We start from the raw sequence: 19,316 nt of genomic DNA on the forward strand, positions 1-19,316 counted from the left end.
AGGTCTGGATCCAAACCATCATATACAATTACCGTAATCTCCAACTGCACTGACTTTTTAGTTTGTACTATACTGGATGTTTGGTGATGTTAGCAGAATGCCAAGAACAAACATATTATTGTTTCAAAAGAAATATACACACAAACACCAAGAATACCATGATTCATATTTTTCAGAGGCTAGCTTCAGAAAAATGCTTACCTGTTTCAGGACTGGTTTGATTGCAATTGCTCACAATGCTGTTTGGTATCACTGGTGTGGTGGGTGCTTGGATTCGTGGCTGGATGGGATTCAGATGTAATGAGTTTCCTAAAGCCATTGCAGATTGATTGAGCACCCCACAATTTCCACTAGCTTGCATCTGATTTATTAAACTTGCAAGATGGTTGTTTGGGCCAGGGCTAGAGCCATGGCCAAAGTTAGTGTTTGAATTCTGGCAGTGCATACTTTCCCCTCGCAAAGGTACATCCTGTGCCAGTGAATTCTGTAGAGTGCCAGTGTTCATGTTAGTGTCTGTAAAATGCAGCTGGTTAGCAGAGCAAGGCAAAACAGTATTTGAGCTCCCACAACCAGAAGTACTATTGCTGCTCATATGAGAACTTTGACAGCTCATGGACTGAAGTAATTGGGACATAGATGTAATGGGAAATGAACCTTGATTCTGCTTTCTTATCAAATCAGGCCCCGATTTAGGAACTCCAGAACTATCCAACTGAGATTGCCTAAGCAAACTCAACACTGTAGTGGTTGGTGGTTTTCTTTTCCTCAAAGGGTCTTTCTGTTGAGACATCAGTTTATCTCGTAGTGCTGCTCGACCACTTTGACCTTCACTTGATGGTAAAAGCATGTTGGCAGTAGGAGGAAACATGGTGTTTAAAGTGCTGTGTCCATCGTTGCTGCCACTACTAGCAACAGTTCCAGAATTGCTACTGCTGTTGCTATTGTTACCAGCAAGTTTATTTTGATTTGCTAGCTGTGCTTTGGCTGCTGCTGAGAGTAAACTACTAGCTGGAAAGGAGGCAGCATTGTGCTGGTTCAAGATCTGATTTAAAGGCATTCCCAGCAAGCCAGGTTGACTTTTCATGGGCCCACTTCCAGCAGATGCAGATGGGAATACTGCATTGCTTGGAGGATTTAATACATTACTCATTCCAGCAATCAATGTGTTTGGGATGTCCTTATACTGATGAAGTCCATCAGTCTTTGTAGAAGGACTTGATGGCATGGATGGTCTTGGAGACCCTATCGTTGACCTTGGAGATCGAGGGGGAACTTTAATATTACTACAAGATGACTGTGGTCCCATTGGAGGCATCATAAAATTTCCATGATCAGATGATGTGGAAGATGAGCGTGATCTTTGGGGTGAAGCCTCAATCCTTCCAATTCCAGATGCCATCATATGAACTGGAGATGTTACTGGTGAGGGGGAGAGAGAGGTTGAATTAGAGTGTTGAACTCTTTGCAGATGACTCCCATGGTTTGTGTGTCCAGGTTTTACAGTTGGCAAAGGAAGATTACTTGGTAGAGGAACGACAGCTGGAGGCATGCTTACATTCATCACAGGTACCTGAGAGTGGATATTTGAATGATAAGTACTTGGATTAATGATAACAGGATTTTGATTCACTGGTTTGCTAGGAATGGGGTCAAGAATGCCAAGTGGATCCTTTTCTGATGTTAATGGCTTTTTCTGAAGAGCACAAGATGGTGGTGGCGGCGGCGGCGGTGGTGGAGGGCCTTGAGGTGGTTTGTGGTGAAACATTGCTCGAGGCATTTCCATACCAGTTGAAAAATTACACATGGGCTTTTTCATTACAGGGCTTTTTGTGGTCAGGGTTGGGGAAAGAGGTATATTAGTCCTTCCAGCCATTGCACAAGATGACTGCACAGGAGAACCATGTAGCATTACTGAAGGTGGGGATAGAGGGGTTCTGTTCATGTGAACAGGACTAGAGTTGGGTGCTCCATGAAAACCGGAATTACTCCTTGTGAAAATATCTGGACTTCCAAGTGGGTCTGTCCTAGGAGAGATTGAGCCATCTCCATATATCTGTGATCCTGATGAAGCTGGACTAGGCATTCCTCCATGGCTGCCACGATAAGGAGACTTCTGCCCATGCTCAGTACTGCCCAATCTCTGTCTGGGATAGACAGAATGAAGTTCTTGTTGCTGGCTTGCAGTCATCTCTTGCACATATAGCCGGCCCATGGCATTTGAGGCCCCCATCATCAATTTGAATGGAGTTTTACATTCTGGCATAATGGAGTTAGTAATTCCTTCATGTGATTTATTCCTTATTGATCTTGGAGTTGCTGCTCGTGAAGGTACTATTGGAGTTGCACCTGAAGTAGAGTACATGGGAGTTACTATGAATTGAAACTAAATAAAACATTATCACAACAGAATTGCTTTTTTCTCTTTCTGGACAAAACTGTACATAGTTAATGAATGTGCACATGACATACAGAATCCTAAAAAATGCTTCAGGTCTTAAACCAGGGTTTCCAGGTAAGAGAGCTTATACACATTGTGACTCACTATGTTGCTATGGCGAGAGGTTAGGGTACCTTCTAGAAGAAAGGCAGCATACAGATGCAACAAATATACAAATAAATAATAATAATTTAGAACCAGTACACAAACTATTTTTTAAAAATATATATTAAGAGGTCTTTAACCATAATATAGAAAGTGCCTTTTATCCCAAATCAAATTTAAAGTGTTTTTGAGGACATTTTCCTAGACATGATATAGAGAAATAGCTTTTTAAAATATTAATAAAAAACCCACATATACTACTTTTCCCCTCCCCTCCCTGCTCCTATCCTTGCTGGAATTTAACATCCAGAGGAAGCAAGCAGCAAGTGGAATGTCTAGCAAAGAATAGAAGGAAAGGAGAGAAAGGCAAGAAGGGCAAGTGGGATGCTGCCTCATGTTGCACCAGGAATGCACAGGAAGAAGTTGTTGGACCAGGCATGGGGGGGGGGCATGAATGGATGGGAAGAAAACCATAGTGGACATGGATGGAGGGACTCGAGAGAGAACTGGGAGAAAGAGTGGTCAAAGAGAAAGCGAGATATATAGAGAAACAAAAAAGAAATAAGAATGTGTTGTGAGAGTATCAGAGGAAAGGAGATTTTGCTGACATGCAAAACAGCTCCTCAGTGGGAGACAGAAGATGAGAATTAAAGAAACAAGACACCAAAGATGAATAAACAAACAAAATCAAACAGCTTCATTTATATACCGCTTCATACTGAACTAATAGTGTCTAAGTGGTTTACAACTGTAAGCTAATTGCCCCCAACAATCAGGGTACTCATTTTAGCGACCTCGGAAGGATGCAAGCCTGAGTCGAGCTTGAGCCCTTTTGCTGGTATTGAACTCGCAACCCTGTGGTTTTGAGTGAATGGCTGCAGTACAAGCATTTAACCACTGCGCCACCAGGGCAAGGATGACAGAGATATTGCTGACAATATGGAAAAAGATACCTTTCTAAGAGTAAGGATAATAAAAAGCAGCCACAAGAGGCAGGCAAAATCAAAAGGATTCATAAAATCAGAAAGCATTTTGGATGCCACATAATTAATTTTCAACATTTTAGTGAGTGCAATATTTTTGCACAGAAACAGAGAGCAGTATATTAAAATGCTTTTTACGGTTACACATACATGCCCAACCTAAACATTAAAAAAAGTGTATTTAAGTTTTTCTAAGTAACAGAACTGTTTTCACTGTTATTAAGTACCTGAGAAATCAGGACAGAGGCTATCTCTACCTCCCCTCATCTCCTGCTTACAATGACAGTGAACAATCTTTCTGTAGGAGTTAAAACAAATTCTCCAGACTACGTGGTCCAGAAGACTAACAGCAGTTAGTTGGAACAGCAGCAGGTCCTGATTCAGGGCTGGAAAGCTGAGTGCTGAAAGCGAGCCTGGCATCTGCCCATACTGAGTTATCAATCTACTTACCCCAAAAAATACATGTATAAATTTCCCCTTACACTGAGGCAGGCCCTTGGGCTAACTAGTCTTGAATATACTCTTGAATAACTGTGCCTCTTCATAGTCATTAATATAGTCACATATTCTCCCAAAAGCTATGTGAGATACTTTCAACTGCAAGTGCCAGATATTAAATTTGGCATCTTAATAATAATAATAATAATAATAATAATAATAATAATAATAATATAAAACTTTACTTATACCCCGCATCTCTGTCAAAAGACAATCAAGGCGGCTTACAATTATGTCCATACAAAAACCCAATACCCCAGTTTTCCCTCCCTCCCCTAAAACAAACATCTTTTGCAAAAAGAGCAAGTACCCTGTTGCTGAGCTATGATACAGCCCCTGGAACCTTTTCCTCCACATTCCGAGGACTCCAATCCCTTCCCAGCTTTATTTGGGGGGTGGCATATCCTGCAAGCCCCCCGCCCCACAGAAACTGGAAGTAGGTTCCAGTCCTTTGCTCCCATAGTTTGGCAGTTGCCCATTCTGCACTAGGATATGTGATTCTGTTTCTAGGAGTTCAGGGGTGGGTGCGACAGATTTAGGATTACTAGTATGATTCTGAAAGACTTACCATATAAAAACATTAAAATTACCCTGTAAATTTTGATTGTTCATTGTTTCTCTTTTGTTTGTTTGGCCATATTTTCCCCCTATATTGATACTGCATCAACCAATATCTTAGTACATTAATTCAATTTCTACATTGCGTCTCCCACAGACAAACAAACAAAAGTACAACTTACTTGTTCCACCACCAGGACTAGTCAGAACCAGTGAGGGATGTGGCACTTCCATGCTTTTATGAAGTGTAGCCACAGCAATAATTTTTCGTTTGTGAATGCATAGCTTAGTGACATCTTCATCTGCTTTGACATCTTCAGCTGTTCTTTGTGTCACAGCAACTCCAGGATCAAAATTAAATACCTTAAAAATAATGCCAATATCAAGTGTTATGAACACATTTGTTTTGGTTATATCACAAACAAAAACAAGCTTCAGTGGAGACTAAAACTGAAAGTAAGTTTCCTTCACTTTTCCTCAAAGCAGGTAATATGAAGAAATCAAGGTTGACAAAATACAATCTTGTTTATTCTCAGTAGCCCTTCTGGTGCAAGGCTGGGGGAAATTACTGTATTTTCTGGCGTATAAGACTAGTTTTTAACTCAGGAAAATCTTCTCAAAAGACGGGGGTCGTCTTATACGGCAGGTGTCATCTTGTAAGGCAGGTGCTGAAACTTCTGAGCCGGACTGGAGAATCTGCGGTCGCCGCATATGGTGGGGGAGGGGGGGAGCTCAAAAACGGCCACAACTGCATCCCCACCATATGCCACAATCATATGAAAGCAGCTACCGCTCTGATAGTCTTGGAGACAGGGAGGGCTGGGCAGGCAGGGAATGCTGACCAATCCAAGCAGGCTTTGTATACAGCAGGTTTTCCTGCTAAGTACCTGCATGTCATAAGCATTTGAATTAAAATTACTATATTGAAATCAAATCTGATGTTTTTTTAAATTTTTATTTGGTGTGCATTGGAAGAGGGGTAGTCTTATACGGTGAGTATATCCCAAACTCATTATTTTAATTGGAAAAGTTGGGGGTCGTCTTATACGCCCAGTTGTCTTATACACCGGAAAATATGGTACCTATCTCTGTTTTAATGCCATGGAGAGTATCTGGCACTGGGGCAAACTGTCCTGGGGTTTTAACCTGGCTTCCCCTGGGGTTGCTCAAATGGCTGTAATTTCTTCACCATTACATTGTTATTTTAATAGTTTTCTTCCTGTTCTAAAAGACTGAAATACTGTTTTAAACCCAGAAGAGGCCATTTCTAGAACAAGAAGTGACTGTAAGTCAGTTAAGAAGATCACTAAAAAAAGAACTTCCAAGGGCATAGTGGTGGCAAAGGGAAGCAACCTGTGGATTGCACTTTCTCCATCCTGGTTCTAAGGCATGATGATGGTTGATTGAACAGGTCTCCAAAAAGTTATGGTGCTTCAAATGGTACTTTGCATTTCTTCCTACATGGTAAGGCCCTCATGGGCCATGATCACATTTATACACTTTGCCTGACACTTGTATTAAGCATTCCAACAGTTAAAAGGAGGAGAATGTGGGGGGAAAGTGCAGTCATCCTAAGAAAATGAAACAGAATCCCTGTGTGCAGCAAGTGGGGTCCATAGGCCATACAGTCCTTAAACCCCATTTTTGTAGCCCCTAAAGTCCCCATTCAGAGAATCCTCCAATCCCCAATAATTGGAGGAATGGTTTTGATTTTGTTTTGCCTGAAAATCATTCCAGCATGCCCCATACATGTCAGCAACATGACTGTTCATGCCCACAACCCTCCAAATACCAACAACACCTTCAAATGTGGCTGTAAAACAGCCAAGGGGAGAACCAGGAGTGACATTATGTCAATTCCAATTCACTGGTGTAGTCTGGGCAGTAGGCATTGGGGGAGGGGGGAGGGAATGGCCCCTGGCCCCTACATAGTTGTCATTGCACAACTGTATGGTAAGAAAAAGACACAAGCAAGATTTGTAAAAGATTGACCTCAAGGGGCGGGATATAAATAAACTATTATTATTATTATTATTATTATTATTAGATTATGTTGCCACCTGCTTTGAAATCCCAGCTCACACATTGTGCATCCTTCTCCTTTTAGGATAACTCATTCCAACTCCCCCACAACTTGCTACATCCATAGAACTCATTCATTCCTCAGTGGGAGGGGATTGGTTTTTGAAGGTAATCTCACAAAAGTTACTTTTTGCCTGCATTAGGATCCACACTTGGATTCAACACTACTATATAAGATTTAGAAAAATTGATGGAAAGTGTCCCTACTTCTGAAATAGAGGGGAAAAGAGCTACAGTTCCCTTCCAATGCCATCCCTGTTAATAGAGTTGCCATTGTTAAAATGAGTAAGATGCCAGATGAAAATAAGGCTCCTAATTCCCCCCCCCCCCTCTGTTTCTGGTAATATTTTTCTTTTTAACTTTTATATCAGTAGATATATCTGTACAGTAATTGCCTTGTCTTATTTCTCTCTCTTAAATATAACTCTTTAGTACTCCAAGTTAAGGTAAAAGTTCTGCTTTGATGCTCAAGAAGACAGAAGAGCAGATTTTTTCCCTTCAAGCACCACCACAGAATCCACAAATAAGCTGCATTTGAAAATCAAAGAGACACACTCACAGTCTTCATGACCTATTAAACATGCAGTCTTGCTTTAAAAATGGGTTTGCTTCAAAATAATGCCTTTTAAAACTGGAGCCACAACACAAAGAGATTTAAAATTTAATTGCTCTAATCCATGTCAACATCTTGGCAACGACTGTAAGATATTTAGTTCTATATATATTAGTTTTACATGCATGATATTCAAGCATCTCATTTTACCTTAGGAAGGATGAGAGGACATTCTAAACCACATTTACATGTTCCATCAGTCAGCAGGTATGTTTTAACCTGTTCCAGACAGGACAATAAAGACCCACTAGGACTGAAAGAATAAGAAAATGGAACACAAGTACATTAATGAATATTATTAGAAAATAGTCTGTATGTGAAATATGCAAGCAGCAATGTATAAAAACAAACAACATCTGTCTTACAACAGTACCCACAAAAAGAAAGACAAATTCAATTTCCACATTAGAACAATACTTCTATCTCCCCCCCCCCCTACCCTACATTTTACAATAAAGATTCAAGGCTTGATATTTCAAAGATGTTATATTTTTCTCTTGGGCATTGCAGAATATCAACTTTTTTATTAATGTATAATGCACTGTATAACTTATAATTAATGGAAGAAGCGCAGAACTACTATACAGTAATTCCAGCTGTACCACATTTCCTACTATACGAGAAAGTGTATCAACAGCTTAGAAGTAACTAGTTTGAATTTCTTTTTTCAATAATGAACCTAAATTACAGTGTAAATATAAATTACATTGTAAAAGGAGTGATGTTATCCCTTGTTATGACTGTAATATACTGGGAGATAATTTCACTTCTTTTTCATGGACAAGTGTAATTGTTTTTAGTTACTTTTCTAACTAGAGGACACATGCCACATCACTACTGTCTTTTGTTTTTTTACCAGTGTGGCTTGCAGCATTTTTAAAAGAACTAAATAAAAGCACTTATTTCACTTCTGAACAACAAGTAAACTTACTCTTTAAATATCATAGCTATAAGGAATTATTTATCTTGTTGGGGGATTTACACTAGTCATTGTAACTAATTAGTTTTGAAATGTGATGTTCAAAGTTTGGCCTCTATACTCTGACTTCAAGCAGTGAAAAGATTTTTCTACAGAAGGAGACACATTTAAGCTTATACAGGATTTCAGGGGAAAAACTTTTAGTAATATGACTACTTATGTAAGTGTTTATGGGCAATAATGCTGTGTTGGTTAGATTGTTTACATAATATTCTGTGTTCTTATGTAAGAAACATCCAGTGGATAAATCTTGCATAGGGTAAATACCAAGCAGGAGAGTATTTCTGTCATGCTGTATTTGGTTTCTTCAGCCTCTTGAAGCATTGGTGGTTTTGCTGGGCCTCGGTGCAAAGCAAGTCCACTGAAGAAGCTGCTTAGCTGGGAATGGAATGAAGGAAGTTTCCCATAATGTACAAAGGTTCAACAATTTTGATCTTGGCAGCCAGTTGAAATGTATACTTGTCATAGCCTTCCCTTGCTGTCAACTCATGGATGGAGCAGGGTCTTGTCTCTGACATCATGCTAAAATGCATAGCCATTGCTATACAGTTTGTAGGACAGTTCTTTACAGGGGCCTGGGAATGAGCCCATCTTCTTGTTTGGTACTTAGAAAGTGTGCTGAGCCATCTCAAAGTGCATAAAGTGCATTTCCCCTTGTTCCCTCTAGCTTCTGGGGAACACCAATAGTGATTATTGCTAATTTAAGTTAAATGGGCACATCTTTGTCCAGCTACTGCTTTTAGTCTTCCTATTAAACAATTCTAAGTTATGTTTTTAATGAAATTTACTTTTGCTGCTTAGTAATCTGTGGATTTCTTATTACTCAGAGGACCAAACCTTCAAAAATTGAAGGATTTCTGGCAAGAAGGAAAAGTTGTCAAGCAAAAATCTGGAGAACTTAGCATGCCCCATTAGCAACTCTGTAAACCAACTGTGGAATCATTACTGGCCCCACCCCTTCACATCAGAGGAACAGAGAAGGTGTGCAGTACCCATACTATTTCCCAGGATGGACTGTTTCTATTAAAATCAAGACATATAAAAGCAGAAAGGCACTCTAAGCTAAAGGAATTCTGGAATACAAATTGAGCAAAGTGTGTGTTGGTGGGGGAAGGAATTCACTAAACTTGTAAAATATTTTAATTTTAAATGGTCACCTAACAGTGCAGCAAAGTAGCATGGTTTCCTTTAACATAACAAGCAAAAACCTATGTCTCAGTTTAGTTTTACTTACCAGGATCCATTTCAGATCCCAGATAGTAAAGGGTCATTAAATCACACCAGACTACAGATGAAAGATAACATGTTGAATGTGTCTCCTCTTAAACACACACACACACACTCCTCTCCATCCATGGAAAGCTAGCATGTGAGAAATCCAGTTCATCTAGCTTGATGATGTTTTCTTCAGGAATAATGTTGTTTACTGGAACATCCTTCAAATGTACAGCTTTCCATCTTTAGGCTGTACAAGGCACAATAAAATCTAGATGCCACTGCACAGAATCAAAAGATGAAGGGTCCTAGAGGAAACCACAAAACAAAGCATTCATCAAATGTTTTGTATGATATATAAATGGGTGGAATCAATGGCTTCTAGGGCTAGATGAGGAGGCTTTTAGCTATCAAGGAAACAGTCACAGAATTGCTTATTCAGCATTTCTAAGTATTGTAACACATATAATTGTTTGGTTTTTTTTACCTAATATACAGAACTCCACTTTGATCCACTCTTCGTTGCCATCCAACTGGGACTTGTACTGCTGGTAGCCCTCCATCTTTGTCCCCAATGTCACATTCCTTGCTTCCATTCATTTTTTAAAAAAATTCTGCTTGTGACTCCTCAAAGATATCAACAATGAGATGATATCCTTATTTTATATGTCATCATGGCCTTCAGAAGACGGCCATATAGTACAGCAATTCCCAGTGTGTACAAAGTGCATTAGGAAAATTCTGGCTTACTCCATAAAATCTCCCATTTTGTGTTGTTGACAAGTCAGTTGCCCATTCTGATTAATATTAAATATGAAATACTTTATTCCTTATATAGTCATAAGGACAGCTTAAATGGGTAAAAATGAATGTTTCCAGCTTGGGAAAATCATAATCCATCAATGTTCTGGTACTGGCCAGGAAAAGAGAAAAACATTTTTTTTTTCTTAGTTCAGCAGCATGACTCCAAGTTGATCACTGCTTAAGTTAATTTGTATTTTGAGAGAATAAGTCCCATTTTTCCAGGTGAACCATGGCCAAGATCTCCAACTATTAAATTATTTTTAAATGCTGCTATCTTTTTGCTTTCTTGTACTCTTCCATTCATTGTCCAAAGTACTCCTGGGCATTTCTTGTGATTCTCTCATGATGATACAACTTCACTGTGAAAATCTAAGGGGAAGAAAACACAAGCAGTAAATATGTTAAGAAGATAATATTACTATAAAAATAGGAATACAGTTGACTCTCTATCTCTATGGGTTCACTATTCACAGATTTAACCATCAGCAGCTTGGAATATATATATATTCCAAAAAGCAAACCTTGATTTTGCCATTTTGTATAAAGGACATTTTACTGTGACACTTTACTTAATGGGGCTTGAGCATCCATGGATTGTGGTATCCATGGGGGTCCTGGGACCAAACCACAGCGGATACCAGGACCTCAAACTAGTCATCTGGAGACCAGGGTTCAAATCCCAGTTAGTTCTTGAAACCCACTTGGTGACCTTGGGCAAATCACACTCTCTCAGCCTCAGGAGAAGGCAATGGCAAATCTCCTCTGAACAAATCTTGCCAAGAAAACCTGGCAATAGGTTCTCCTACCGTCATAAGTCAGAAACAACTTGAAGGCATACAATGTTATCATCAACAACAACAACAGCAGCAAATACTATCAAAATATGTCTATGACTTTTATCTGCTATGTACTCAAGAAGCTACATAATTCTTAAAAAGCACTTATCCTGCTACATATTTCAGTTTTCTAAGAAGCTAAGTTTGAATGCGTGAACGATTAAGACTCAGCAGTACTTAGTACAGGGATGGGCAATCGTGGCTGTCCAGGTTTTGTGGGACTACAGTTCTCATCAAGAATGAAACATGATGAGAAACGTGGCTTTTTAAAACATAAGAAGAGCCAGAATGGATTAGACCTAGGGTCTGTCTAGTCAAACATTCTGTTTGGAGGGTGGCCCACCAAATGGAACTTGAGTTCAAGCACTCTCCAGCAATTTCAAATATATATGTATATTGCCTCTGTTGCAGAAGGTGATAAGATAGTCACCATGACTTGGTAGCTAACGGCTAGCATATTCTTGAAGACATATGCAGTTAGAACCTGGAATGGTTGTAGTGGAATGACACCCCAGCCTTTCTCAACTTTTTTATCCTGGAGAAACCCTTGGGATAATTTTAAAGTCTCAGGAAGCTCCTTCATTTAAAAAAAAATGCTGTTTTTTATGCTCCTGCATATAAAATTTTTTTTAAAATACCTTTTAAAATGTTTATTTCTTTCAAATCACCATCTCTCATGAAACTCCTAGTGTCCTATCATAGAATCCTAGGGTTCCCGGGAACTCTAGGTGAGAAATCCTGCCCTAGAGGAATGTAAGCATCCACAGTTTAACTGCATTATTTTATGTAAGCTGTCCAGAAGAGCTTGGTGGAATAGATATCACCTCAGAAACAAACATATACAGTCGGCCCTTCCTATACACAGATTTTTTATATATGGATTCAAGCATACACAATTTGAAAATGTTAAAAAAAGTATAAATTTCAAATATCAAACTTGATTTCCCACTTTTTATAAGGGACACCATTTTGCTATGTCATTATATTTAATGGGACTTGAGCATACACAGATTTTGTTATACATGGAGGATCTTGGAACCAAACCCCTGCATATAACAAGGGTCCACTGTGTGTGTGTGTGTGTGTGTGTGTGTGTGTGTGTGTGTGTGTATATATATATATATATATATATATGGGTAATGTTTATGCTTCAGTAGCCTGGCATGCCTATCAAGGTTAATGCAACCAGTCATTCTTTAGAACACAGAATCATAGAGTTGGAAAGGACCACAAGGGTCCAACCCCTACCATGCAGAAATACACAATTACAGCACTGCTGAAAGAAGCCCATCCAACCTCTGTTGAAAAACTTGCAAAGGAGAGTCCACGACCATCCGAGACAGTCCATTCCACTGCTGAACAGTTCTTACATTTAAAAAGCTCTTTATAATCTTTAGATGGAATTTCTTTTCTTGTAATTTGAATCCGAATGTGAACAAACACAGCATGTTTTGGGGAAGGGGCTTCTATTTCATAGACACATCCATTCACTTTCTAACCAAAATTATAGTCCTTTCAGTTTCCTTTTAGGAAATCTAGTCCATGTCACATCTTAACTCCATGCAGTTAAGATACCCATACCCAGATCCAAAACAAATAAAGGAGAAAATCCCCAATGAAATACTGCTTTAGATAATATTTGAGAAGGGAACATGTGAGTCAATCTCAACCTGCACCAGGGAACAGTATGCTGTCCATAAGGACCTGTCGTCTCCTCTGAGTGATTACTCCCTCCTTTCTGCCCTTGCTTCTCCATATCTTCAATCTCTCTCTCTCTACAGGCTCCTTCCCGTCGGACTTCAAACATGCTCTCATTTCCCAAATTCTGAAAAAAACCTTCTCTTGACCCCTCCTCTTTGTCTAGCTATCATCCGATTTCTCTTCTTCCCTTTCTTTCTAAGGTTTTGGAACGGGTTGTTTATTCACGCTGTCTTGAGTTTCTTGAAACCAACTCCATCCTTGATCCCTTTCAGTCTGGTTTCCGCCCAAGGCATTCTACAGAGACAGCTCTCACCAAGATCTCGAATGACCTTTTACAGGCCAAGGCTAATGGCCTCTACTCTGTTCTCATCCTTCTCGATTTGTCTGCAGCCTTTGACACCGTTGATCACTGTCTTCTAGTGGATATACTTTCTGACCTTGGGATCTCAGACTCTGTTCTCGACTGGTTTAGATCTTATTTGTCTGGCAGATCTTTTGCAGTAGTTGCAGGGGGTCAGACTTCTTCTCCTGTTCCCTTATCTGTTGGAGTTCCCCAGGAGTTCCCCTTCTGTTTTCTCTCTACACACTGTCCTTAGGAAAACTCATCAGCTCCTTTGGCTTTTCCTACCATCTGTATACCGATGACACCCAGCTGTATCTTTCCGCCCCTCACCTTTCTCCAATGCTTCAACAGCAAGTCTCGTCCTGCCTCACAGCTGTCTCGCAGTGGATGCGCCATCGGCGTTTGAAGCTCAACATGTCCAAGACGGAGCTTCTTGTCTTTCCTCCTAAGCCCACCCTTCAACACTCCTTTTCTGTCTCTGTGGACAACATTTCTATTCAACCAGTCCAGCAAGCCTGCAGTCTTGGTTTTATCTTTGACTCTTCTCTGTCGTGTATCCCTCAGATCCAGACCACAACCAAGGCTTGTAGATTCTTTTTATACAATATTGCCAAAATCCGACCATATCTCTCCGCCTCGACTGCCAAGATCCTGGTCCATGCCCTAGTGATCTCACGACTTGATTACTGTAACGTCCTCCTGGCTGGGCTTCCTCTTTCTCATTTCCGTCCTTTAATCTCTGTCCAGCATTCAGCTGCACGCATTATCACTTCCACCCACCGCTCTGACCACATCTCTCCTGTGTTGGCATCCCTTCACTGGCTCCCTCTCCCCTTCCGCATTCAATATAAGCTCCTGCTGTCGACATTTAAAGCCCTCCATGGACTGGCCCCTCCTTACTTATCAGACCTTCTTTCTCCTCACCTTCCCACCAGGGCCCTCCGTTCTAGTAGTCAAGGTCTCCTGTCTCAGCCCAGGATTTCCTCTGCCCCATCCCGGATTCGCCCCTTTTCACTTGCTGCCCCTCACTCCTGGAACCTTCTTCCCCCACAAGCAAGAGCCATCACTTCTTTAACTAGCTTCAAAACGGAGTTGAAAACCATCCTGTTCAGAGAAGCCTTCCCAGGCATTGCATAATTGTTGCTTACCATCTGATGTTCTTTTAGTGCCTGTTTATCAAACCATTTCCTGTATTGCTATGTATTGTATATGTATTATCCTACCTGAGAGTATGTATTTTCCCTGGATGAAGATTAACCTTCCATTATGAAGCCAAGCCCTCCCTCCAGTCCATCTGCCTTGGTTCAGGCCTCGGAGGTAGAGAGGAACTGCTGGACCTTTTTCCCTCTCCCTCCACCACTCCCTTCTCCTTCTGTGTCATGTCTTTTTAGATTGTAAGCCCGAGGGCAGGGAACCGTCTAACTAAAAAGATTGCATTTACAGTGCAGTGTAAATTTACAGTGCTTCATAAATAAAGGTTAATAATAATAATAATAATAATATATTATATATTTTTCTATAATACACAATGTTCTATAATATTATTTGAGGTTTTTCGTAACGTTGCTCATACAGTGCTAATAAAGTGATTTTTCCCCTTGGACCCACCCATTTCTTTCTCTCTTGGTTTTCCATCTCTCTCATCCCTGCCTTTCCCTTCCCCACCCCCCTTTAATAATACAGTATATTGAAGGTACAATGGGTGCAAAGAAGAGTGGGGGAGGGACTAGATAAGTGATAGTTAAAACTTGAAATCACTAGCTCTGGCTAACAAATGTATACTTGACCACTGACACCTGCAGACCAAACTTCTTATTTGGAAGTTACAAATAAAAATGTTGTGCATATGCTCTGAGACTCAAAAAATATTTCCGATTAAGAAATTTTCCACCTATGAATCTTTGACTGACTTTGTAGCCATTCATTTATTGCTGTGCCCTTTAACTTGAATAAAATATTCATTATTAACAATGCACCTGAAAAGAGAATGAAGTAGACATGTTTGTGGAATGAAAAGTTGAACAGAATTAAAGAGTTTGGAAAATAAAATTCCATGCTTTGGGACAGCCTGTTCAACCTGAAAGTTCCCAAACATATTGGATTCCCACCATTTGAAAGCAACAATTAGATTAAGGGTTTTGTAGTCCATGTGGGGAAAAATTCAAGGTTAGAGGAATACAGTGGATTCTTGTTATACGCTGGGGTTTGGTTCCAAGATCCCCCGTGTATAACAAAATCTGTGGATGCTCAAGTCCCATTAAATATAATGACATAGCAAAATGGTGTCCCTGAAAACATGCTGTTCTAATAAAAACAAAGCATACAACCTCCATGCCAATCTCTGTAAATCCTGTGGTCTAAAATTTTAATCGATGTTACTCAATCAATATTTTAATTTAATCAATGTTTAATCAATCAATTACTTCAACTAAGTAAACTAGTTTCATTATTAGTGTTAAAATAAGAATTACCTTAATTAATTTTCTAGTATCTGAAAGTTAATCTTATTGAATTTATTTAATATTCTAAGCCCTGAACTGGACTACAGTAGAGATTGTAATCCAAGTCTTCTGTAAAATATCATGCAGGGGAAGCTAGATATAAAAAAATACAAAAATACTACTTTTTAGGGAACCAATAAAAATGAGAGCCATTAGGGCTGAAGGGCGGGATATAAATACCTAAATAAATATGCATCCTACTAAGAAACAATGGTGATTATCCAATATGACATTATCTCCATGGTTTCTTTAAAAACAAATTGCCCAATGAATAAGTAAATGAATGACCAATGTAACTAATTAAATTTTGCTTCCACATCAAGTAATTAACTCTTCATTAAAAGAAGAACCCACCACCCCACACTCTAAATCTTTACTTTATGTTAACTTATATTTTATGTTAAAATGTACTCCAATCAACAACCTTGATTGTAAATATTATGAAGCTCTGAGTTTTTGTCCACTTTTCTTTTCAAGGACCTTTTGAAGTGCTACAATGAATTTGAGGGCTTACAGGTTCTTATGCTTAATGTTTTCTATAGTAAATTACAATTACCGGCACTTATATTAATCAATTATTTCCATTAATTGAGGCAGCATAGTGTTGGGATTTGAATACTGAACTAGCGCTCTGGAAGACTAGAGTATGAATTATGGTACCCTTTAGACATAGAAAACCCCAGTAACCTTGGGCCAATTGACCCTTTCCCAGCCAGCCAACCCGCCCCCCCTCCCCCCGGAACAAATTTTTCCAAGAAAATTTTTCAATAAGGTCACCATAAGTCAGATCAACTTGAAGACACACAACAACAACAACAACAACAATGCAGTGACATTCATGATCCGTTTAGGATGTATTCATGCATGAAGAGATGACTATTTTATTATACAGAGTGTGTGTGCTTGCATCTAGTACATATCCATGCCCATAATTCTAATTTTAAAAGATCTTCACTGGCTCCCTATTTGCTTCCGGGCACAGAACAAGGTGTTGGTTATTACTTATAAAGCCCTATATGGCTTGGGCCCGAGTTACTTACGAGAACGCATCTCCCTATACAATCCGCCCCGCACTCTTAGAACATCGGGTAAGAACCTATTGGAGATAGCAACCTCTACGTATGTTGCTACTTCACAAAGAGCATTTTCAACAACGGCTCCGAGACTCTGAACAGTCTTCCTGAGGAGATCTGCTCAGCGGCCTCGTTAGAAACATTTAGAAAAGCAGTTAAAACCAAGCTTTTTAGCCAAGCATACCCCACCTGACATGAATACCCCCCGGATATGAATGACATGCCCTGTCTGTGTATGATCCCTGCCTGCTTGTTAATGCTATTGTTATTGTCTGATGTTGGATATTTTATTGTTTTTAGCTGCTTTTAATTGAATTTTATGTAAACACTTGTGCTTTTAGTCTGTAACCCCGCTTCAATCCACCGGGAGAGGCGGGGAAACATAAATAAATTTTATTATTATTATAATTGCTGTTAACAGCCGTCAAATTGACTTTCCTATGAATGAGAGACCTCCAAGTCACCTTATCATTAACTGGCCTGTTCAGGTTCTGCAAACTCAGGGCCACGGCTTCTTTGATTGAGTCTGTCCATCTGAAATGCAGTCTTCCTCTTTTTCTACTGCCTTCTACCTTACCAAGCATTATTGTCTTTTCTAGGGAGTCATGCCTTCTCATGATATGCCCAAAGTAAAACTCCATTTAGTCATCTCAGCTTCTCAGGAGAGTTCATAGTTTTATTTGCTCTTGTTGTTGTTGTGTGCCCTCAAGTCACTTCCGATTTAGGCAACCCTAAGGAGAAACTATCACAGTGTTTGGCAAGTTTCTTCAAAGAGGGATATGCCATTGCATATCCTCTGCCATTTTCTCTAGGAGCCATTTTTTGGTATTTTTAGCAGTTCATAATAACCACAGAAACACATCTCCAATTCTACATCTCAAATGAGTTGATTTTCTTCCTATCATCTTTCACAAACACACACAGAAATGGAAAATACGATGGCACAGACAATCCCAACTTTAATATTCAATTATATATATTGTCATTTGAGAATCTTGTCTAGTTCCTTCGTAGGTATTCTTCCAAATCCTAGACTTTTAATTCCTTGACTGCAGTCTCCATTCTGATTAATGACTGAGTCAAAGTATGGAAACTCTTGAACTATTTCAATGTCTTCGCCATCTACTTTAAAGTTATGTAAATCATCTGTGGTTATTGTTTTTGTTTTATTAATCTTCAGCTGTAAACCTGCCTTTGCACATTCATCCTTGACGTTTTTCAGTAGGTAGCAGCTATTTGTCTGTATTCTGTCCTGACAGTAGCCTCTTGTCCCGAGTACAGGTTGTGCACAAGGACAATCAAATGGAAAAGGAAAATATTTGGCACGGGTTCTTATTAAATGGGGAAAATACAGATAAATCACCGATACTGGTTGGGGCAGAGTACACTAATCCACACAGTTCCATTTCAGGAGTTTTCACCATTTAACAATACTGAGTAGAGACAAAGGTCAAGGATCTTCCTATTATCTGTGGCTTGTCAAATACGGTAAGCAAATGTAATTCTCATAATTGTCTGTGGGGATGTGCTTATATATTTGTTTAACTAGCACTGGAAGTTGGCACAAAATGCTCACTCCTTCAGCTAAGACTGTCATCTCCTGACCAAGTCTATTTTCTGTCAAGCCTTTTAACCTTGAGAAGCATTTGAAGTTGGACTGCAGACAGTGTCAGGGTTTTAGCAATGTAAAAATAGGAACATGTGTGTGCTTTTAAGCATAAGCCACTTAGCATTAAAATTTCAATTTCCCCCCTCCTTCCTTCGGGGATAAATGCTGCATAGAACACATGAAGATCCAGAAAACACATATACTGAACAGTGCCAGGAAGTGTAATTCAGAAAGTACTCATAGTGCTTCCAGAATATTTCAAATGGTAGCTTTCTATTCAAGGATGACAATGCTACACTTTACACACATTAGGACACATACAAAAAACCCTATTTTCAGTGGATGCTGAGGAGGAGTGGAGGAAAGGCAGCTTGTTACTTTAATGTAATTACTTTCACATAATATAATGCAGCATAATTGGATAGGATACATTATGGCATATGCACAAAAATCATGAAAGCTTTCCAGGGGAGTTTTCTTGCCTATACCATTTTCAATGCATTTATAATTGAAATAATCATGCATTTCCCAATTAGGTTGTTCATTCGTAGCAGGTAGGTGTAGCCCTTATTTACTTTTCACCTATCTTCTCAGAAAGATAGGCCAGCAAATTAATGTCTTCACATTGCTTCAGGGCCTAATAGCTGATTCTTTGGAAGAACCGTATAAATAAATCTATAAGTCTAAAAATTTATGCCCAAAAATTGACCCTAAAATCCCAAGTCGACTTTAGTAATGTGATAGCAGCTCTTTCAGATTTCCCCATGTGGTGAGGAGCGGAATTTCTTTCTTTCTGGAGCTAAGCAGAAAGAATCCTGGGTGATTGATTGATATTGCTGTTTGTTTAAAAGTTCTCTCCTGCCCAAGTGTCTGGCTGAAACAAATGCTGAAACAATGAAGCAAAAAGCCTCAGTGAGAGTCTCTCTTGCCATACACACACATACATACACTGAAGGAGCCTCCAAGTTTTACCCTCAAC

At 39.4% G+C, this 19,316-nt stretch overlaps 1 protein-coding gene across 3 annotated transcripts in view; it reads right to left on the minus strand.

Annotated features, from left to right (window-relative positions):
- The window catches only part of MBD5 (methyl-CpG binding domain protein 5), a 172,277-nt gene that overhangs the window by 48,799 nt on the left and 104,162 nt on the right, over positions 1 to 19,316 (minus strand). For all 3 annotated transcript variants that reach the window (XM_042446319.1, XM_042446310.1, XM_042446328.1), the window contains 4 exons: positions 9,958 to 10,643; positions 7,427 to 7,529; positions 4,764 to 4,944; positions 202 to 2,346 (listed from right to left, as the gene is read on the minus strand). In XM_042446319.1, coding sequence (XP_042302253.1) covers positions 202 to 2,346; positions 4,764 to 4,944; positions 7,427 to 7,529; positions 9,958 to 10,070 — 2,542 coding nt within the window. In that variant the 5' untranslated portion in view covers positions 10,071 to 10,643. The remainder of the gene's footprint in view (positions 1 to 201; positions 2,347 to 4,763; positions 4,945 to 7,426; positions 7,530 to 9,957; positions 10,644 to 19,316) is intronic.

The sequence above is a fragment of the Sceloporus undulatus genome, chromosome 1, assembly GCF_019175285.1.
Source record: "Sceloporus undulatus isolate JIND9_A2432 ecotype Alabama chromosome 1, SceUnd_v1.1, whole genome shotgun sequence".
Classification (NCBI taxonomy): Eukaryota; Metazoa; Chordata; class Lepidosauria; order Squamata; family Phrynosomatidae; genus Sceloporus; species Sceloporus undulatus.